At 41.0% G+C, this 16,068-nt stretch overlaps 1 protein-coding gene across 5 annotated transcripts in view; it reads right to left on the reverse strand.

Annotated features, from left to right (window-relative positions):
- DENND5B (DENN domain containing 5B) overlaps nucleotides 1–16,068 on the reverse strand; it is a 208,391-nt gene that overhangs the window by 66,958 nt on the left and 125,365 nt on the right. For all 5 annotated transcript variants that reach the window (XM_030804466.1, XM_030804465.1, XM_030804469.1 and 2 more), the window contains 2 exons: nucleotides 9,163–9,350; nucleotides 1,202–1,738 (listed from right to left, as the gene is read on the reverse strand). In XM_030804466.1, the coding sequence (XP_030660326.1) occupies nucleotides 1,202–1,738; nucleotides 9,163–9,350 (725 nt within the window). The remainder of the gene's footprint in view (nucleotides 1–1,201; nucleotides 1,739–9,162; nucleotides 9,351–16,068) is intronic.

The raw sequence follows: 16,068 nt of genomic DNA on the forward strand, positions 1-16,068 counted from the left end.
CTTGGAATGTATCAGCCCCTTTAGAAGACCTTTCATGACACAAAGAGGCCACTTCGTGAAACCCATGATAAATTCTAATAGCAGTATTATACCTCAGCAATCACAGAGGTAAAGAACTAAACTGTACCCTGGTGACCTAAAAGAGTTAATATACAACCCTAAGTGCATCTATCCGAAAAATAAAAACTGGCAGAAGAATCCAGTACCCCTTAGAAATCACAGGACAAGGAAAGCTCATTTTCTGACTTCTCTTTCCAAAATCTTTGGAATTGTTTTACACTTACAGCCATAAAACTTAATTTAGTCACTCTTTTTCTCCTTTGATCTTAAAATGAGATAGAGAAATTTGGCTTCTGAAACCAAACTGTTAACTTTACATGGACAAGTTGTGATTTCCTGATAGGATAAAGACTAAATAAATGATTTCTAGACTAAATAAATATATTTCTTCAAAAAGGAGTAGGCTTATTTAACCATACTTGATCATAAAGTAAGAGTAAATAAAACTATTATAAGGTCAAACAGCATTAACAGATTTGGAAAACCTGCAAAATGTAAGAGTTTCTATAATTTCTTTCTTTCTTTTTTTTTTTTTTTTTGAGATGGAGTCTCTCTCTGTTGCCCAGGCCAGAGTACAGTGGCGTGATCTTGGCTCACTGCAACCTCCACCTCCTGGGTTCAAGTGATTCTCCTGCCTCAGCCTCCTGAGTAGCTGGGACTACAGGTGTGTGCCACCATGCCCGGCTAATTTTTTGTATTTTTCGTAGAGACGGGGTTTCACCATATTGGCCAGGCTGGTCTGAAACTCCTGACCTCGTGATCCGTCCGCCTCGGCCTCCCAAAGTTCTGGGATTACAGGCATAAGCCACCGTGCCCGGCCTGAGTTTCTATAATTGAAGCATCTTTAAGGTAAAGAAAAATTGAAAATGAGATTACAGGCAATTTAACACACAATTTAATGACCAGTTCAATGAGCTGGTTTATTTGCTTTCTTGTAAAATTATTTTATCTAATATAAAAACACTTGGTAAAGAAAAGTTCTTAATGGGCTGGAAGACAAAAAGTCTGCATTTAAAAAAAGGTTAACAAAATCAATAATATATGGGTAAGCATAGGCACAGAAGAACAAAAAATTTAAAAATGTTAAAATCAATAATAAAACCACTAATAACCACAAAAGGAAAACTATGGTTCTTTTTACTTTGTCAAAGTTCTGCATCTGTTCCCGGTTGGTCAGCCAGGATTCCATGTCCTGGGCAGTCTGAATGACAAATGCTTCGTAATCCGCAAACATCTGTGTAAAACGGTTAGCAAAGACCTCTCGGAGCTGTACATTGAGCTGGTAGTCCCTTAGTTCTGCCTCTTCACAATGCAGTTTTAAATCCTTGTCTTTTTCACCCAGAGAAGCAGAGAGGTCCATTTTCTCCACAGCCACACCAGTACGCTTGGCCAGAGCCTGTAAGCGGGCTATGGTTTCATTGCCCTTCAGTAACTCATACATGCTGATGTTATTAGTACAGACATTGCCGTTCTTTTTGTCATTGACCAAGTCTTTCAGAACCATATTCTTCAGTTTGCTGGTACTCTCACTGCAATGTAGGCTGCCCTCAGGAGGGATCCCAAATTGAACAAGAACCTCAGAGAGTTCTTGGATAAAATCCACTTTATTGGGGAACTGTGGAAATTCTTCAGGCAATTCAATAAAATGGTTGTCAATGTCCACAAAACACAAATTAGCCTGAAAGAGAAACATGAAAGACAAAGGTTTAACATAAAGGAATTGTATGTTCTAACATATTCTTGCCAGCCACAGTGGCTCACACGTAATCCCAGCGCTTTGGGAGGCCAAAGCAAGAGGATCGCTTGAGCCCAGGGGTTCGAGACAAGACTGGGAAACATAGCAAGACCCTGTTTCTACAAAAAGAAAAAAAAATTATTGCCAACTATTACAAACAAAAGCATAGATTATGGTGCCTTTTATGTTAATCTTTGCAAGGTTCAGAATTTCTTATTCTTTAAAAATAACCTCTTTTTCCATCATTTTCCCCTATGTGAGTTTTTTATACCACACTTAATATATATGAATAATTTTCTCTGGGTCTCAGCATTATAATCTGAATATGATTTTCTACCAATTGGCATCCATTAGGCATTCCTATGTGGATAAGGGTGCCCACACTCCTAAGACCTTACAAATACATGATATTAGGTAAAATGCTCACTGAATGCACTTGAACTTTCTTTGCCACTCCACTGCTCTAACATCTGTAATTTAGAATTGACAATAATCACCAAAAACCAGCTGTAGTATCTCCTAATAGGATGAAACTGGCAAAATCAATCTAATTAATAGATAATCCACAAATTTTAACTTTACTCCAAATTCACTAAACCTCCTAGAGCAAAACCATTTCAGAAGTCATTATACCTAATGCAGGAGGCAGACAGCGGTGGTAGAGAGAAGTGCACATATAACTATGGACTTGATTAACCTTTGAATAATTAAGCATTCACGCAAGATATTTTTGAGTTGAGAAAAAGAGGTGACAGAAATCAGAAGAAATGTTTTTTTGAGTTTGTTTACACTCTACATTTGGAATTTATTTTGAATAAATATTTTAGATATTTTTCAAGTAGATATAGAAAATTCAAGAGGCCAAGCATATGCATAAAGTTCTGATTATCCCTCAGGTATCTGTAGTAGACCCCAAACAGTATTTAACCTCTACTGTCCATACTTTCTTAATCAGGACAAGGTTGTTAGTTAAAAAGAAGGTTGTGCTTCTAGATTGGGGGGTGGGGTGCCAAAAGTGTAGCCCATCACATAAAAATAATATTGATTACATCAATGGTTGAACACAAGACATGGGGTGAAAGTCAATAAACAAAATAGGAAGCTTCACTATGTGTTTCTCCCTGGCTCCCCCACCCCAGGTCACCAAGGGGAAAATTCATACTGCTCTCTAATCCTAGATGGCAAAGTAAGGGGAGAGGGGAAAGCAACCAGTCGGGTCTCTGTTTTTCTCTTTTGATCCTTGCTCTTCATGTTAGATACCAATTAGCAAGCAGCATAGTGAAATTCTAAATTAAGCTCAATAAAAACTCAAAATGAGGCCTAGCATGGTGCCTCACACCTGTAATTCCAGCACTATGGGAGGCTGAGGCGGGAGGACGACTTGAGGTCAGAAGTTCAAGACCAGTCTGGCCAACATGGTGAAACTGTCTCTACTAAAAATATAAAAATTAGCTGGGCATGGTGGCATGCACCTGTAATCGCAGCTACTCGGGAGGATGAGGCAGGAGAATCACTTGACCTCAGGAGGCAGAGGTTGCAGTGAGCTAAGATCATGCCACTGCACTCCAGCCTGGGTAAAACACAGCGAGACTCTGGCAAAAAAAAAAACAAAAAACAAAAAAATTGATTTCCCTCCATTCAAAGCCAGATGATCAACAATGATTCCTAAAGCCTGATGTAATCTTTGAATCCAGCCTTTTAATTTTGCAGATGAAGAAGTCAAGGCCCAAGAAATTAGGTGACTTCCTAGCACCTGTTCCAAATGTGCACCCTCAAACAGACTGGTGGCTTATGGCCTTTCCCTGCTATTTTTCCTCACCTCCAATGTCAGTAGTTTTCTCTAAATAAATTAAGAGCTGAAATGTCGCATCTTGCTGAAGACAGTGGCACTGCCTATACCATTCTTTTTTTTTGCTGAAGACAGTGGCACTGCCTATACCATTCCTTTTTTTTTTTTTTTTTTTTTTTTTTTGAGATGTAGTCTTGCTCTGTCGCCCAGGCTGGAGCGTAGTGGCGCAATCTCAGCTCACTGCAACCTCTGCCTCCTGGGTTACAGTGATTCTCCTGCCTCAGCCTCCCAAGTAGCTGGGATTACAGGTGTCCACCACCACGCCTGGCTAATTTTTTATATTTTTAGTAGAGATGGGGGTTTCACCATCTTGGCCAGGCTAGTCTTGAACTCCTGACCTCGTAATCCACCTGCCTCAGCCTCCCACAGTGCTGGGATTATAGGCGTGAGCCACTGCGCCTGGCCGGCCTACACCACTCTTTACACTGAAAGGCTTAAATGGAAGGTCACATAATTCAAATGGATGATTCAATATCTTTTTTTTTTTTTTGAGACAGAGTCTTGCTCTGTTGCCCAGGCTGGAGTGCAGTGGCGTGATCTTGGCTCACTGCAACCTCCACCTCCTGGGTTCACGCCATTCTCCTGCCTCAGCCTCCCGAGTAGCTGGGACTATAGGCACCTGCTACCATGCCCGGCTAATTCTTTTTTGTATTTCTAGCAGAGACAGGGTTTCACCGTGTTAGCCAGGATGGTCTCGAACTCCTGACCTTGTGATCCGCCCACCTTGGCGTCCCAAAGTGCTGGGATTACAGGTGTGAGCCACCGCACCCAGCCGATTCAGAATCTTTAAAATAGAAGAAAAAATTTACCAATTTGCTAATCTAAATGTTAACCAGCAACCTCCCACCACTTAGATTTTGTACTATCCCCTTCACTAATGCCTTCCTACTACCTTTTTCTATCCCTCTCCTCCTCCTATGAAAAGGGAAAATGATACATTTTCTGAAATTTTAAAGCTTATTATGGTCATGAAATCACTGCTGAGCTGAGTGTACTACAAGGTAGGAGTTCCAACACCACAGCTACTGGTCTGTCTTCATGATCCCACAAAAGTCTCCTATGTCTGCTTAAGAAGGGCCCAAGCTGGGGCTTTGATTATCTCAAAGTAGAACAGGAAACACAAACTGTGTTATGAAAATGTATTGAAGAAAACCAAAAAGCCCTTTCTCCAAAACAAACAAGAACTCTGTAATAGGGCATTCTGATAAGTTGCTTCTCACTTTTAACACCATTAAATTAAAAAAAAATTCAGAAGAGCTCAATAAGTATTACATGATAAAAATTTACTCAACACCTCAATCTGACATTGCTTTAGGACTAAATATTTCTACTGATCAACACTGCTCACAAGCCTTCATGATATGTAACTACTTCCTATTAAAAACAACAAAGGTGGGCTGGGCATGGTGGCTCATGCCTGTAATCCCAGCACTTTGGGAGGCCAAGGTGAGCAAATCATAAGGTCAGGAGTTTGAGATCAGCCTGACCAACATGGTGAAAGCCCGTCTCTACTAAACACAAAAAATAAGCTGGGCGTAGTGGCAGGCGCCTGTAATCTCAGCTACTTGACAGGCTGAGGCAGAAGAATTCCTTGAACCCAGGAGGCAGAGGTTGCAGTGAGCCAAGATCATGCCACTGCACTCCCAGCCCAGGTGACAGAGTGAGACTGTGTCTCAAAAACAAAACAACAACAACAACAAAAGTGGCCGGGCACAGCGGCTCATGCCTGTAATCCCAGCACTTTGGGAGCCTGAGATGGGTGGATCATTTGAGGTCAGAAGTTCAAGACCAGCCTGGCCAACACGGTGAAACCCCATCTCTACTGCAAATACAAAAATTAGCCAAGTGTGGTGGCGTGCGCCTGTAATCCCAGCTATTCGGGAAGTTGAGGCAAAAGAATCACTTGAGCCTGGCAGGTGGAGGTTGCAGTGAGCTGAGATGGTGCCACTGCACTCCAGCCTGGGCAACAGAGTGAGACTCCGTCTCAAAAAAAAAAAAAAAATTCCCTCAAAAGAAAGAAAACGAAGGCTTAAAGCTTAATCATCTCTTCTGTCATGAAACCTTCCTATACCCTTACCCTAAAGGCATTCTGATCTCCTCTGTATCTTCTCTGTTCATTCATTCCTCTTACTGACTTACTTTTTAACTTGTGTTATTGGTATTTGTAAATGACTTTTTTGAAAAGCAGAAATCACCTCTTATCTGACTTGATGTCTCCCACTGTATTCTACACAAATAGTGTATGAGACAACTGTTTGGCAAATGAAAGAATAAGCTCTGAGGAGATGGTCATTTGGGGGAACCCTAAAACTGTAGGCCGGAGCAGGAAGTATCCACAAACGAGAGACTAATGCAGCTCTCTTCATGTTTACTAAGTGATCTCACTTCTCAGTGTCTGAAGTTAAGCCAGCTTGAGGGTAAGCCAGAGAGAGGAGAGCATTTAAAATATTCCCTCTGGGCCAGATGCTGTGGATGATGCTGGTAATCTTTGGGAAGCCAAAGCCAGAGGATCGCTTGAGCCCAAGAGTTCAAGACCAGCCTGGGCAATGTAGTGAGACTCCATCTCTACAAATAATAATTTTAAAAAATTAGCTGGGTGTGGTGGCGTGTGCCTCTCGTCCCAGCTACTCATGAGGCTGAGGTGGGAGGATCTCCTGAGCTCAGGAGGTCAAGGCTGCAGTGAGCTGTGCCACCACATTCCTGCCTGGGTGACAGAGTGAGACCCTGTCTAAAAAATAAAATAAATTATTCCCTCAGAATCTCAGGGTAAGATATGACAAGAACAATGTTGCAAAAGCAGCTCTGTTTCAGTTTTTCTCTTAACTTTTTCTCTACTAGTTACTGTGAAGATGAGTAAGAACAGTAGAAAGTGAGGTACATTCCATGCAATTAATCTTCAGTGCCTTCCTTCCACTCTCATTCTCTCTACCCTACTCCCTAAAAAACAGTACAAATGGCTACTTGTGGCTATCACTCTTAAATCATGAGGATAGCTAATTGGTGATTAATTTATAAAGCTATGTAGTTATATTAGTTAGCTAGCAACTAAAATCATACCTTCTTAAAATAATCATTTTGCAAATTTGTCATTTTTGTAACTATGTTTAGAAGCCTTGTCACTATTTTTAGCCATTATTTTATTTCAGAGTTTTCAGGGAAAGGTGGAAGGAATTATTACTAGTGAGTGCATTTAAGTCATTTTTTTAAATGACTATGTTTATATTTACTTCCTCTCCAAAATTATGTGAAGCAGATTTCATCTCATTGTAAAATGATACCAGAACAAAGAGACAGGCTGTTAGCCTTTTCTTATAAAACAATGATGTCCTAATTTATAGCTTCTACACAGAAGCACTGCTATTTTCACAGCTAATTCAGGTTATTTCATATTATTCTACTCTATGAACAGATGAATATATGTATTTATTAAGCAGTGTTGATCTCATGAATGAAAAATTAGAAAATCACAGACATTACTGTAGGAGCTTTCAGAATCCTTAAATTTGTTTATCTTTAGTGGATACAAACAGGCATAGAGATGGAAAGGTTTCCCAACTACAGATATATCAAGGTGCCATTTAAAAATCTCTCAACAATTGTTATGAAAAATGGAAAGACAATATACATATAAATTATCTTATAAAATATTATATGGATTAACATACAAAATCAGTCACTCAACAAGAAACTAAAATATCAAGTCTTCAAAACAAAATGCATTTGGCTAGTCAATTTCTTTTTCCTTGAAAACTTAAAGGATTAACGTTTTGGAGCAAATAACATACTTGACTAATTTAATGAAAGCGAAAACAAGAACATACAAGGAATAGAGAAAAGAGGTAAAACAGAGAAGAAAAACGTGCACAAGCCCAAAAAGAACAATAGTCTGTATATGTATCTTATGTGATCTGAATCATGCTATTTTCCTTTGAGCAAAAACGTTAATTTTTGTGGGGAAATATTCATTAGAATAAAAGTAAGCAGTGGATGATTATGAGAATCATTACAGGATATAATGGTTGTGGCTTAGTGTGTTAAATTCACTTATTAAAATGAGAATCTCTATGGGAAATAAGAACAAATAAAGGTGAATCTCAGCATGAGATTCTATTAACAAAGATGTGAATTAAATAGCTAGTGATATAATGTAATTAATCATCTTATGTTTTGTGGAAGGCTGTGGCACACTCTCATCCGTATTTCATTTCAAAGACTTTACATGGTAATCCTCAGTACCATTAACAATAAGTAACAATTAGGCCTGGCACGGTGACTCATGCCTGTAATCCCAGCATTTTGGGAGGCCGGGGTGGGTGGATCACCTGAAGATGTGAGTTCGAGACCAGCCTGACCAACATGAAGAAAACCCGTCTCTACTAAAAATACAAAATTAGCTGGGCATGGTGGTGCAGGCCTGTAATCCTAGCTACTCGGGAGGATGAGGCAGGAGAATCGCTTAACCCCGAGAGGCAGTAAGCCAAGATCCCACCATCGCACTCTAGCCTGGGCAACAAGAGCGAAACTCCATCTCCAAAGAAAAGAAAAAAAAAAAGTAAAAACAACACCTAGGAGGTGTTATTTTATAGATCAGAAATACGCTTTCGATAATTCTTGTTTATTTATTTATTTTTGAGACGGAGTCTTGCTCTGTCGCCCTGGAGTGCAGTGGCACGATCTTGGCTTACTGAAACCTATACCTCTAGGGTTCAAGCGATTCTCCTGCCTCAGCCTTCCAAGTAGCTGGGACTACAGGTGCGTGCCACCATGCCTGGCTAATTTTTGATATTTTTGGTAGGGATGGGTTTCATCATGCTAGCCAGGATGGTCTGGATCTCTTGACCTTGTGATCCGCCCACCTTGGCCTCCCAAAGTGCTGGGATTACAAGCACTTGTAATCCTACCGCGCCTGGCCTAATTTTTTAAACATTTGAAAGTACAACACACAGAAAGTGTAACTTTAAGGTGGCATAAAAGCTAGGTGTTAGAATTTTCATCTCAACTACCAGGCCAAGGTGACATTCAGAACAAATAACTGGCCTTGTATCTGAAAACAGAGAATACTGAAGTATTTGATATTTCCATTATCCCTAGTTTGCTGCAACATGTTACTTTTCATTTGATAGAGGTCAAAAATCAAATTCACCTCAACTGATATAATGATTTAAGGATGTTAAAACCTGGGCTGTATTGTTTAAAAACAAAATTTATAACATCAGTAAAGAAAAAAAATATGTTACTAGAATAAAGCAATGAGATCATGCTACCACTGCTCCATCTTCACAAATGTATAGTTGTGAAAATCAGCCACTGTCTTGTTTTAAACCAGGTTTAATGACTGTGGTAGTCATCATCAAGAGTCTGCATTCTATATAGCTCAGGCTCTCCCCTAGCCATACTTGGAGATTTAGGAGAGTCAAAGAGACAGATAAAATTTTGACAAAGACAATGCAATCTAACGAAAGTCGCCTTGACCTAAATCAGCAAACAGTAAATGCTTCATCATTCATTGTAGTTTTACCTCTTGAGGAAGTTCTAGTTTAGAACGGTCAGTTCCTTCTTTTGACTGAAGGCCCATCAGATAAGGGACAGGAGCATCAAGAAAATGTAGCAGAGAAGCAGGTAGAATGGGCACATAAACATGTTGCCATTGAAATGGGAACAAAAGTGTGGTGATGCCTTCTGCCACAGTCATCAGGCGTTGATAATCTGCACAGAACAAGGAAAAAGGAAAGGGAAGAGTCCAAGTAAAAACACAATCACTTCATTAAGCTGGAAAATGTGGATCTTAGGAAAAAAATTTCTGCATTAAAAGTAAATATTTCTTTATGATCATACAGAAAATAGTTCTATTCCACTATAATTAAAGAATTAAATGGTTTCATTTGAATAGTTTTAAGGGGGTGTGGGTAGGTGGGAAACATCACACTCTTTGCTTCTTAAAATCATGGGTAGACGAACTTATATTCTCTTAAAGTGTGGAGGAATCAAGAACTAATAAAACTGCTCTTGGCATTTATCCCACTAAAAATGTACAAGATACAGTGTAACATTATTATTTCTGAGATGGAGTCTCGCTTTGTTGCCCAAGCTGGAGTGCAATGGTGCGATCTTGGCTCACTGCAACCTCCGCATCTGGGATTCAAGCGATTCTCCTGCCTCAGCCTCCCAAGTAGCTGGGATTATAGGCGCCCACCACCACACCAGGCTAATTTTTGTATTTTTAGTAGAGATGGGGATTCTCCATGTTGGCCAGGGTGATCTTGAACTCTTGACCTCAAGCAACCCGACTACCTCGGCCTCCCAAAGTGCTGGGATTACAGGCGTGAACCACCACGCCAGGCCAGTGTAACATTTTTGATCATTGTTGTTATACATGAATGCTCACACAATTCCCAATTCAGAGGCATTTTTCTTTTTTCTTTTTCTTTTGTTTTGAGACAGTCTGGCCCTGTCGCCCAGGCTGGAGTGCAGTGGCACGATCTCGGCTCACTGCAACCTCCATCAGAGGCTTTTTTCTTACACAGTATATATGATTGTGGCTATAGCTTTTGGTTAGCTGATTATATTTATTTTAGCCTTTATTTTGGGGGTACAAGAAGTCAAACAGATACATGCATTCATAGTCACACTTCCTATGTCTAACCCCTAACCACAAAACTATCATATCTGGGTATTCTCGAGTTAACAGAAAATTAAGGATTCGTGTTTTTGTTATGTTTTATTTACATGAACTCACTAGTTTATCAAAATTAAAATCTCCCCACAATAGTAAAGTAGCCTTTTAAACCACTCTGCAAAGGCTGCTTTATACTTACATATGTTCACAATTCCTATTTAAATGTTTGGAAGTAGATATGTTTTAGAATTCAGAGTTTTTAATTTAGAAAAGCAGTATGGTGCATATACCACATATACGAACTATCTAGGGCAGTATCCTATAATCAAATACATTAATATTTCTGCAGCAAACCATGTATGTCCCAGTAGGACAGATAATCAAAGAATATGAATAGGGTCACTTTGGTTCAGGTCTGGTTTTGCTGATGAATGAGTTACAAAAAGAATGTTTGCTTTTCACAATTTTTTGGATTTGTAGAATTGAAGATAATGGATTGTGGGCTTGTAATAATCCTTTCACATAACCCACTGTGAACAAATACAGTAAAATCTTTGCGAGGAAGAATTTAGGGGAGTCTTTTTTAAAAGGTTAAGGAAGTGATCAGATGTTGCTTGAGTCACATCAACTCAAAGACCTGACCAAGCATAAACAGGATGTTTTCCATTTAAATTTTTTGTGTCATTTTATAATTTTAAATGACTACCTTTTTGGTAATGAATCATCAGTTATCCACAGCCCAAGTTCATTTAAAATTTTCCTTATTTGATTCATAAAGATTCAAATTTTAGGTGAAAACCTGTTTATAGAAATAACTTCTAAAACAAACACCAGGTGGCCTAAAAGGTAGGTGTCAGTCATACGAGCACAAAGAGCTAACCTAATTACCTGGGGTGGACACACACATTTTATCAGCCAAGGCCCACTGAAGAAGCTAGGCTGAGACAGCTGGTACTCTCTGTGCAGGTGAGGCGGGTAGTAGAGGAGATCAGAAAATCAGTTCCTACCACTCTGCTAGGATAATCAGGCAGATGTTTGAACTGTAGGCAATATGGGTCTTTTATCCCAGGGGCGGGGATGGGGTGAGGATGAAAAGCTGACCTGAAACCCCTGAGGTCGGCTGGATGGCCCCTAGATGTAGAAACTGTGCCCTAATCAGAACTAATTGAAGTTCTGCACTATCACAGGACTCCATTATGGCACTTGGCCCCCGTACTGTCTCTCCTCTCTGTGGGTTTCCTAAGGACATAATGGCATCCATTTTCTCTGATTTTACCCATAAAGCATAAGGCCTACTTCACACCCAGTGCTGACTAAAATTTACTGATACTACTGTTATGTTTTTTTCCTCTTAAGTTCAATAGAATCCTAACAAAATACAAAAAAAGGCTGGCCAGGCACAGTGGCTTATGCCTGTGATCCCAGTACTTTGGCAGACAGAGGTGGGTGGACTACCTGAGGTCAGGAGTTAGAGGCCAGTCTGGGCAACATGGTGAAACCCTGCTTCTACTAAAAATACAAAAATTAGCAGGGCGTGGTGGCAGGCACCTGTAATCCCAGTTACTTGGGAGGCTAAGGCAGGAGAATTGCTTGAACCCAGGAGGTGGAGGTTGCAGTGAGCCGGGATTGCGCCACTGCACTCCAGCCTGGGCAACAGTGAGACTCCGTCTCAGAAAAAAAAGAAAAAAAAAAGCCAAGCACAGTGGCTCAACACCTGTAATCCCAGCACTTTGGAAGGCCAAGGTGGGAGAATCACCTGAGGCCAGGAGTTCAAGACTAGCCTGCCCATCATGGCAAAACCCTGTCTCTAGTAAAAATATAAAAATTAGGCATAGCAGCACATGCCTGTAATCTCAGCTACTTGGGAGGCTGAGGCACAAGAATTACTTGAACCCAGGAGGCAGGGGTTGCAGTGAGCTGAGATCGTACCACTGCACTCCAGGCCTGGGTGACAGAGTGAGATTCTGTCTCAAAAAAACAAAAAACAAACAAACAAACAAAAAACCCAACAACAACAAAAACCCACTAGGAGTAGGAAGAGACAGTTATTTACAGTTACAGACCATGAAGACCAAATCCAGAGAAATCTCCTTAGATTCTACTCTGTGGCCATCATTTAAACCAAGGATTGGGGCCTTTTATATTCTTGTAACCTCAGTATTTACCACAGTATCTGACATATAGTAGAGGCTAAAACAATATTTTTGAATGAATAGATGATGATGGGATAATAATATATATAATTTTGCTAGATATCTATAACTTAAAAAGACATGCTTAGATTTTACTCTATCCATGTGTTGTGGGTGTTCTATGTCTATTCTTCTTCCCAGTTCTGCATTCTCTTCAAGACTGGTTGAAGTACCACACACATTATTATTATTATTTTTTTTTTTGAGATCGAGTTTTCACTCTTGCTGCCCAGGCTGGAGTGCAATGGCTCAATCTCAGATCACTGCAACCTCCACTTCCCGGGTTCAGGCGATTCTCCTGCCTCACTCAGCCTCCCAAGTAGCTGGGATTACAGGCACACGCCACCACACCTGGCTAATTTTTTTTGTATTTTTAGTAGAGATGGGGTTTCACCATGTTGGCCAGGCTGGTCTCGAACTCCTGACCTCAGGTGATCCACGTGCCTTGGCCTCCCAAAGTGCTGAGATTACAGGCGTGAGCCACTGTGCCCGGCCCACACACTTTTTAATAATGCAATTACTCAGCAGAAACAAGACAATTCTTCTTAACTGAATCAAGAAATAAAAGGCAGAGTTTTCTTCTTTAAGCATTTTTTAAAAACTTAAGTATTTTAGGAAAGTCTTTTTATAATTGACACTCAAAGTGATGAATGAATAAAAGAAGTTATTTTAATATTTAAGACAGGCCTCGGCAAGGCACATGAGGCTCTTCATGATTTGGCCCTCGTCTGCCTCATTCCTTATCACCACTCCGTATGCAGTAAGACCACTTGCTTGCTGTCCGTGTTTTCACAGGCCTTGTGCCCCATGTATATTGTTTTCCTCTGCCCAGAATGTCCCTTCCCCTTGCACTGCCTGACTAGGTTCCACTTTTTCCTCAGGCAATTGCTTCTTTGGAAAGCCTTCCCTAACACTTCTTATTATCACCAGAGTACTATCTACATGCTTCAACAGTACCCTATCTTTATTTCCATCACAGGAATTATTCATCTCACTAAAACATTACAATTCTATCATAATTCTCTCTTCATGGTCTCTCTTCCCCAATACACCATCATCTCCTAGAGAGCAATATCTGTATTCTTCTTTTTATTTATTTATTTTTGGAGACAGGGTCTCACTCTTTCGTCCAGGCTGGAGTGCAGTGGTGCAATCTTGGTTCACTGCAGCCTCTGCCTCCCAGGTTCAAGTGATTCTCATGCCTCAGCCTCCCGAGAAGCTTGGATTACAGCTGTGCACCACCACGCCTGGCTAATTTTTTGCGTTTTTTGTAGAATAGGGTTTCGCCATGTTGGTCTTGAACTCCTGATCTCAAGTGATCTGCCTGCCTCTGCCTCCCAAAGTGCTGAGATTACAGGCATGAGCCACTGTGTCTGGACATGTCTGTATTTTTAATCTCAGAATTGTTAACATTCAACAAATGACCTACTACATGATGAGTAGCCAATAAACGTGCTTTGAGAAATTAATGTGTTAACATCTAAGGCATGTAAAATGAAATAAAAGTAGACATAAAAAATTATGCTTGACTATGTTATACAATAAAAACATACTGTCAAAAATTTGCCTAGTGGTGGCTCTGGCACAGATCCCAAGGTGGCAATGGCCTCTGCTGCCTCAACCCCTGCCATGCTGTCCACTAGCATCACTGTGGAGAATAGGGTCAGCCCCTCAAGGGCAACAGAGGGGTCTAGGTCTGGACCTGTGGCTGGCGGCACAGGAACCATGGTGGTGCAGACCAGGAGCTGTGTCTAGCAAGGCTTATGCCCTGCCAAGCACTGCCAATGGAGATGTGAAGCTGCTGGTGGTATCCAGTATGCCTTTGGTGGACTTCCTGAAGTAGCCGGAGGATTACACACCTATGATCCTGGACGCTGTGACTGATTATTTTTTATTTTTATTTTTGAGGTGGAATCTCGCTCTGTTGCCCAGGCTGGAGTGCAGTGGCATGAACTTGGCTCACCGCAACCTCCGCCTCCCGAGTTCAAGTGGTTCTCCTGCCTCAGCCTCCCCAGCAGCTGGGATTACAGGTGCACACCACCGTGCCTGGCTAATTTTTGTATTTTTGTAGAGATGGGGTTTCACTATGTTGGCCAGGCTAGTCTCTCCTGACCTCAAGTAATCCGCCTGTCTCAGCCTTCCAAATGCAGGGATTACAGGCGTGAGCCATGCGCCTGGCCCAATGTGACTGAGCATTATCTGAATTATGTTGGCTTTGAGGTCTCAGACACATGCATAATTTGGCTTATCTCCCTAGTTTCACAGAAATTCATCTCAGGTATTGCCAACAATGACCTACGGCACTAGAAAATGACAGGCACAGCCTCTGGCAGCTCCTGAGGTAAGAGCAAAGACTAATCATGGAGTACTTGACCCCTGTCCTCAGTATGACATCAATGTGGAGCCACCACACCACCTAAACCACCCAACCTAAACAAGTTTGTCTGTAACAAGCTTCACTGTGACCAAAGAATGTCAAACAAAGGGATAATTATAGATTAAACACAGGTAAAGAGGGAATTCATAAAGCAGGAGACAGATGTGGAGAAATTACCCAGAATGCAGCACAGAGACACACAGAAAATGGGAATGAGGCCGGGCGCAGTGGCTCACGCCTGTAAACACTTTGGGAGGCCAAGGTGGGCGGATCACGAGGTCAAGAGATCGAGACCATCCTGGCCAACATGGTGAAACCCTGTCTCTACTAAAAACACAAAAATTGGTTGGGCATGGTGGCACACACCTGTGGCCCCAGCTACTCGGGAGGCTGAGGCAGGAGAACCACTTGAAATCGGGAGGCAGAGTTTGCAGTGAGACAAGATTGCAACACTGCACTCCAGCCTGGCAACAGAGTGAGACTCCATCTAAAGAAAAAAAACAAAAAATGGGGTTGAGAGATATGGAAGATTGAGCAAGATAGATTAACATGTTTAAGGCTGGACACAGTGGCTCATGCCTGTAATCCCAGCACTTTGGGAGGCCATGGCAGGTGGATCACTTGATGTCAGGAGTTTGAGACCAGCCTGACCAATACGGTGAAACCCCGTCTCTACTAAAAATACAAAAATCAGCTGGTCATGGTGGCATGCGCCTATAGTCCCAGCTACTCAGGAGGCTGAGACAGGAGAATTGCTTGAACCCAGGAAGCAGAGGTTACAGTGAGCAGAGTTCGCACCACTGTACTCCATCCTGGGCGACAGAGTGAGACTCTGTCTCAAAAAACAAAAAACAAAAAAAAAAAACCCCCCCCAAAAAAAGTTTAATTAGAATTTCAGAAGGATTAAAACAAGATACATGAATGCAATATTTACAAAGATAGTGGAGAATTTTCCAAAATGGGTAAAGGACATTAATTCTTAAATTTCAGGAAACATAATGAATCACAAGCAAAACAAATAAAGAAAGCCTCATTCAGATAAATCAGTCAAAATATTAGACACCAAAGATAGAAAATCTTAAATATAACCAGAGTTGAAAAGACAGATTTCTGGCTAATGAATAACAACGAGAGTCATTCATTAGAATGACATTAGAGGTGACAGCTGACTTCTCACCAGCAACACAGGAAACCAGAAGATGACAGAATATTATCCTCAGAGTACTAAGAGAAAAAAAC

Source organism: Nomascus leucogenys, chromosome 23 (assembly GCF_006542625.1).
Source record: "Nomascus leucogenys isolate Asia chromosome 23, Asia_NLE_v1, whole genome shotgun sequence".
In the NCBI taxonomy this organism is placed as follows: domain Eukaryota; kingdom Metazoa; phylum Chordata; class Mammalia; order Primates; family Hylobatidae; genus Nomascus; species Nomascus leucogenys.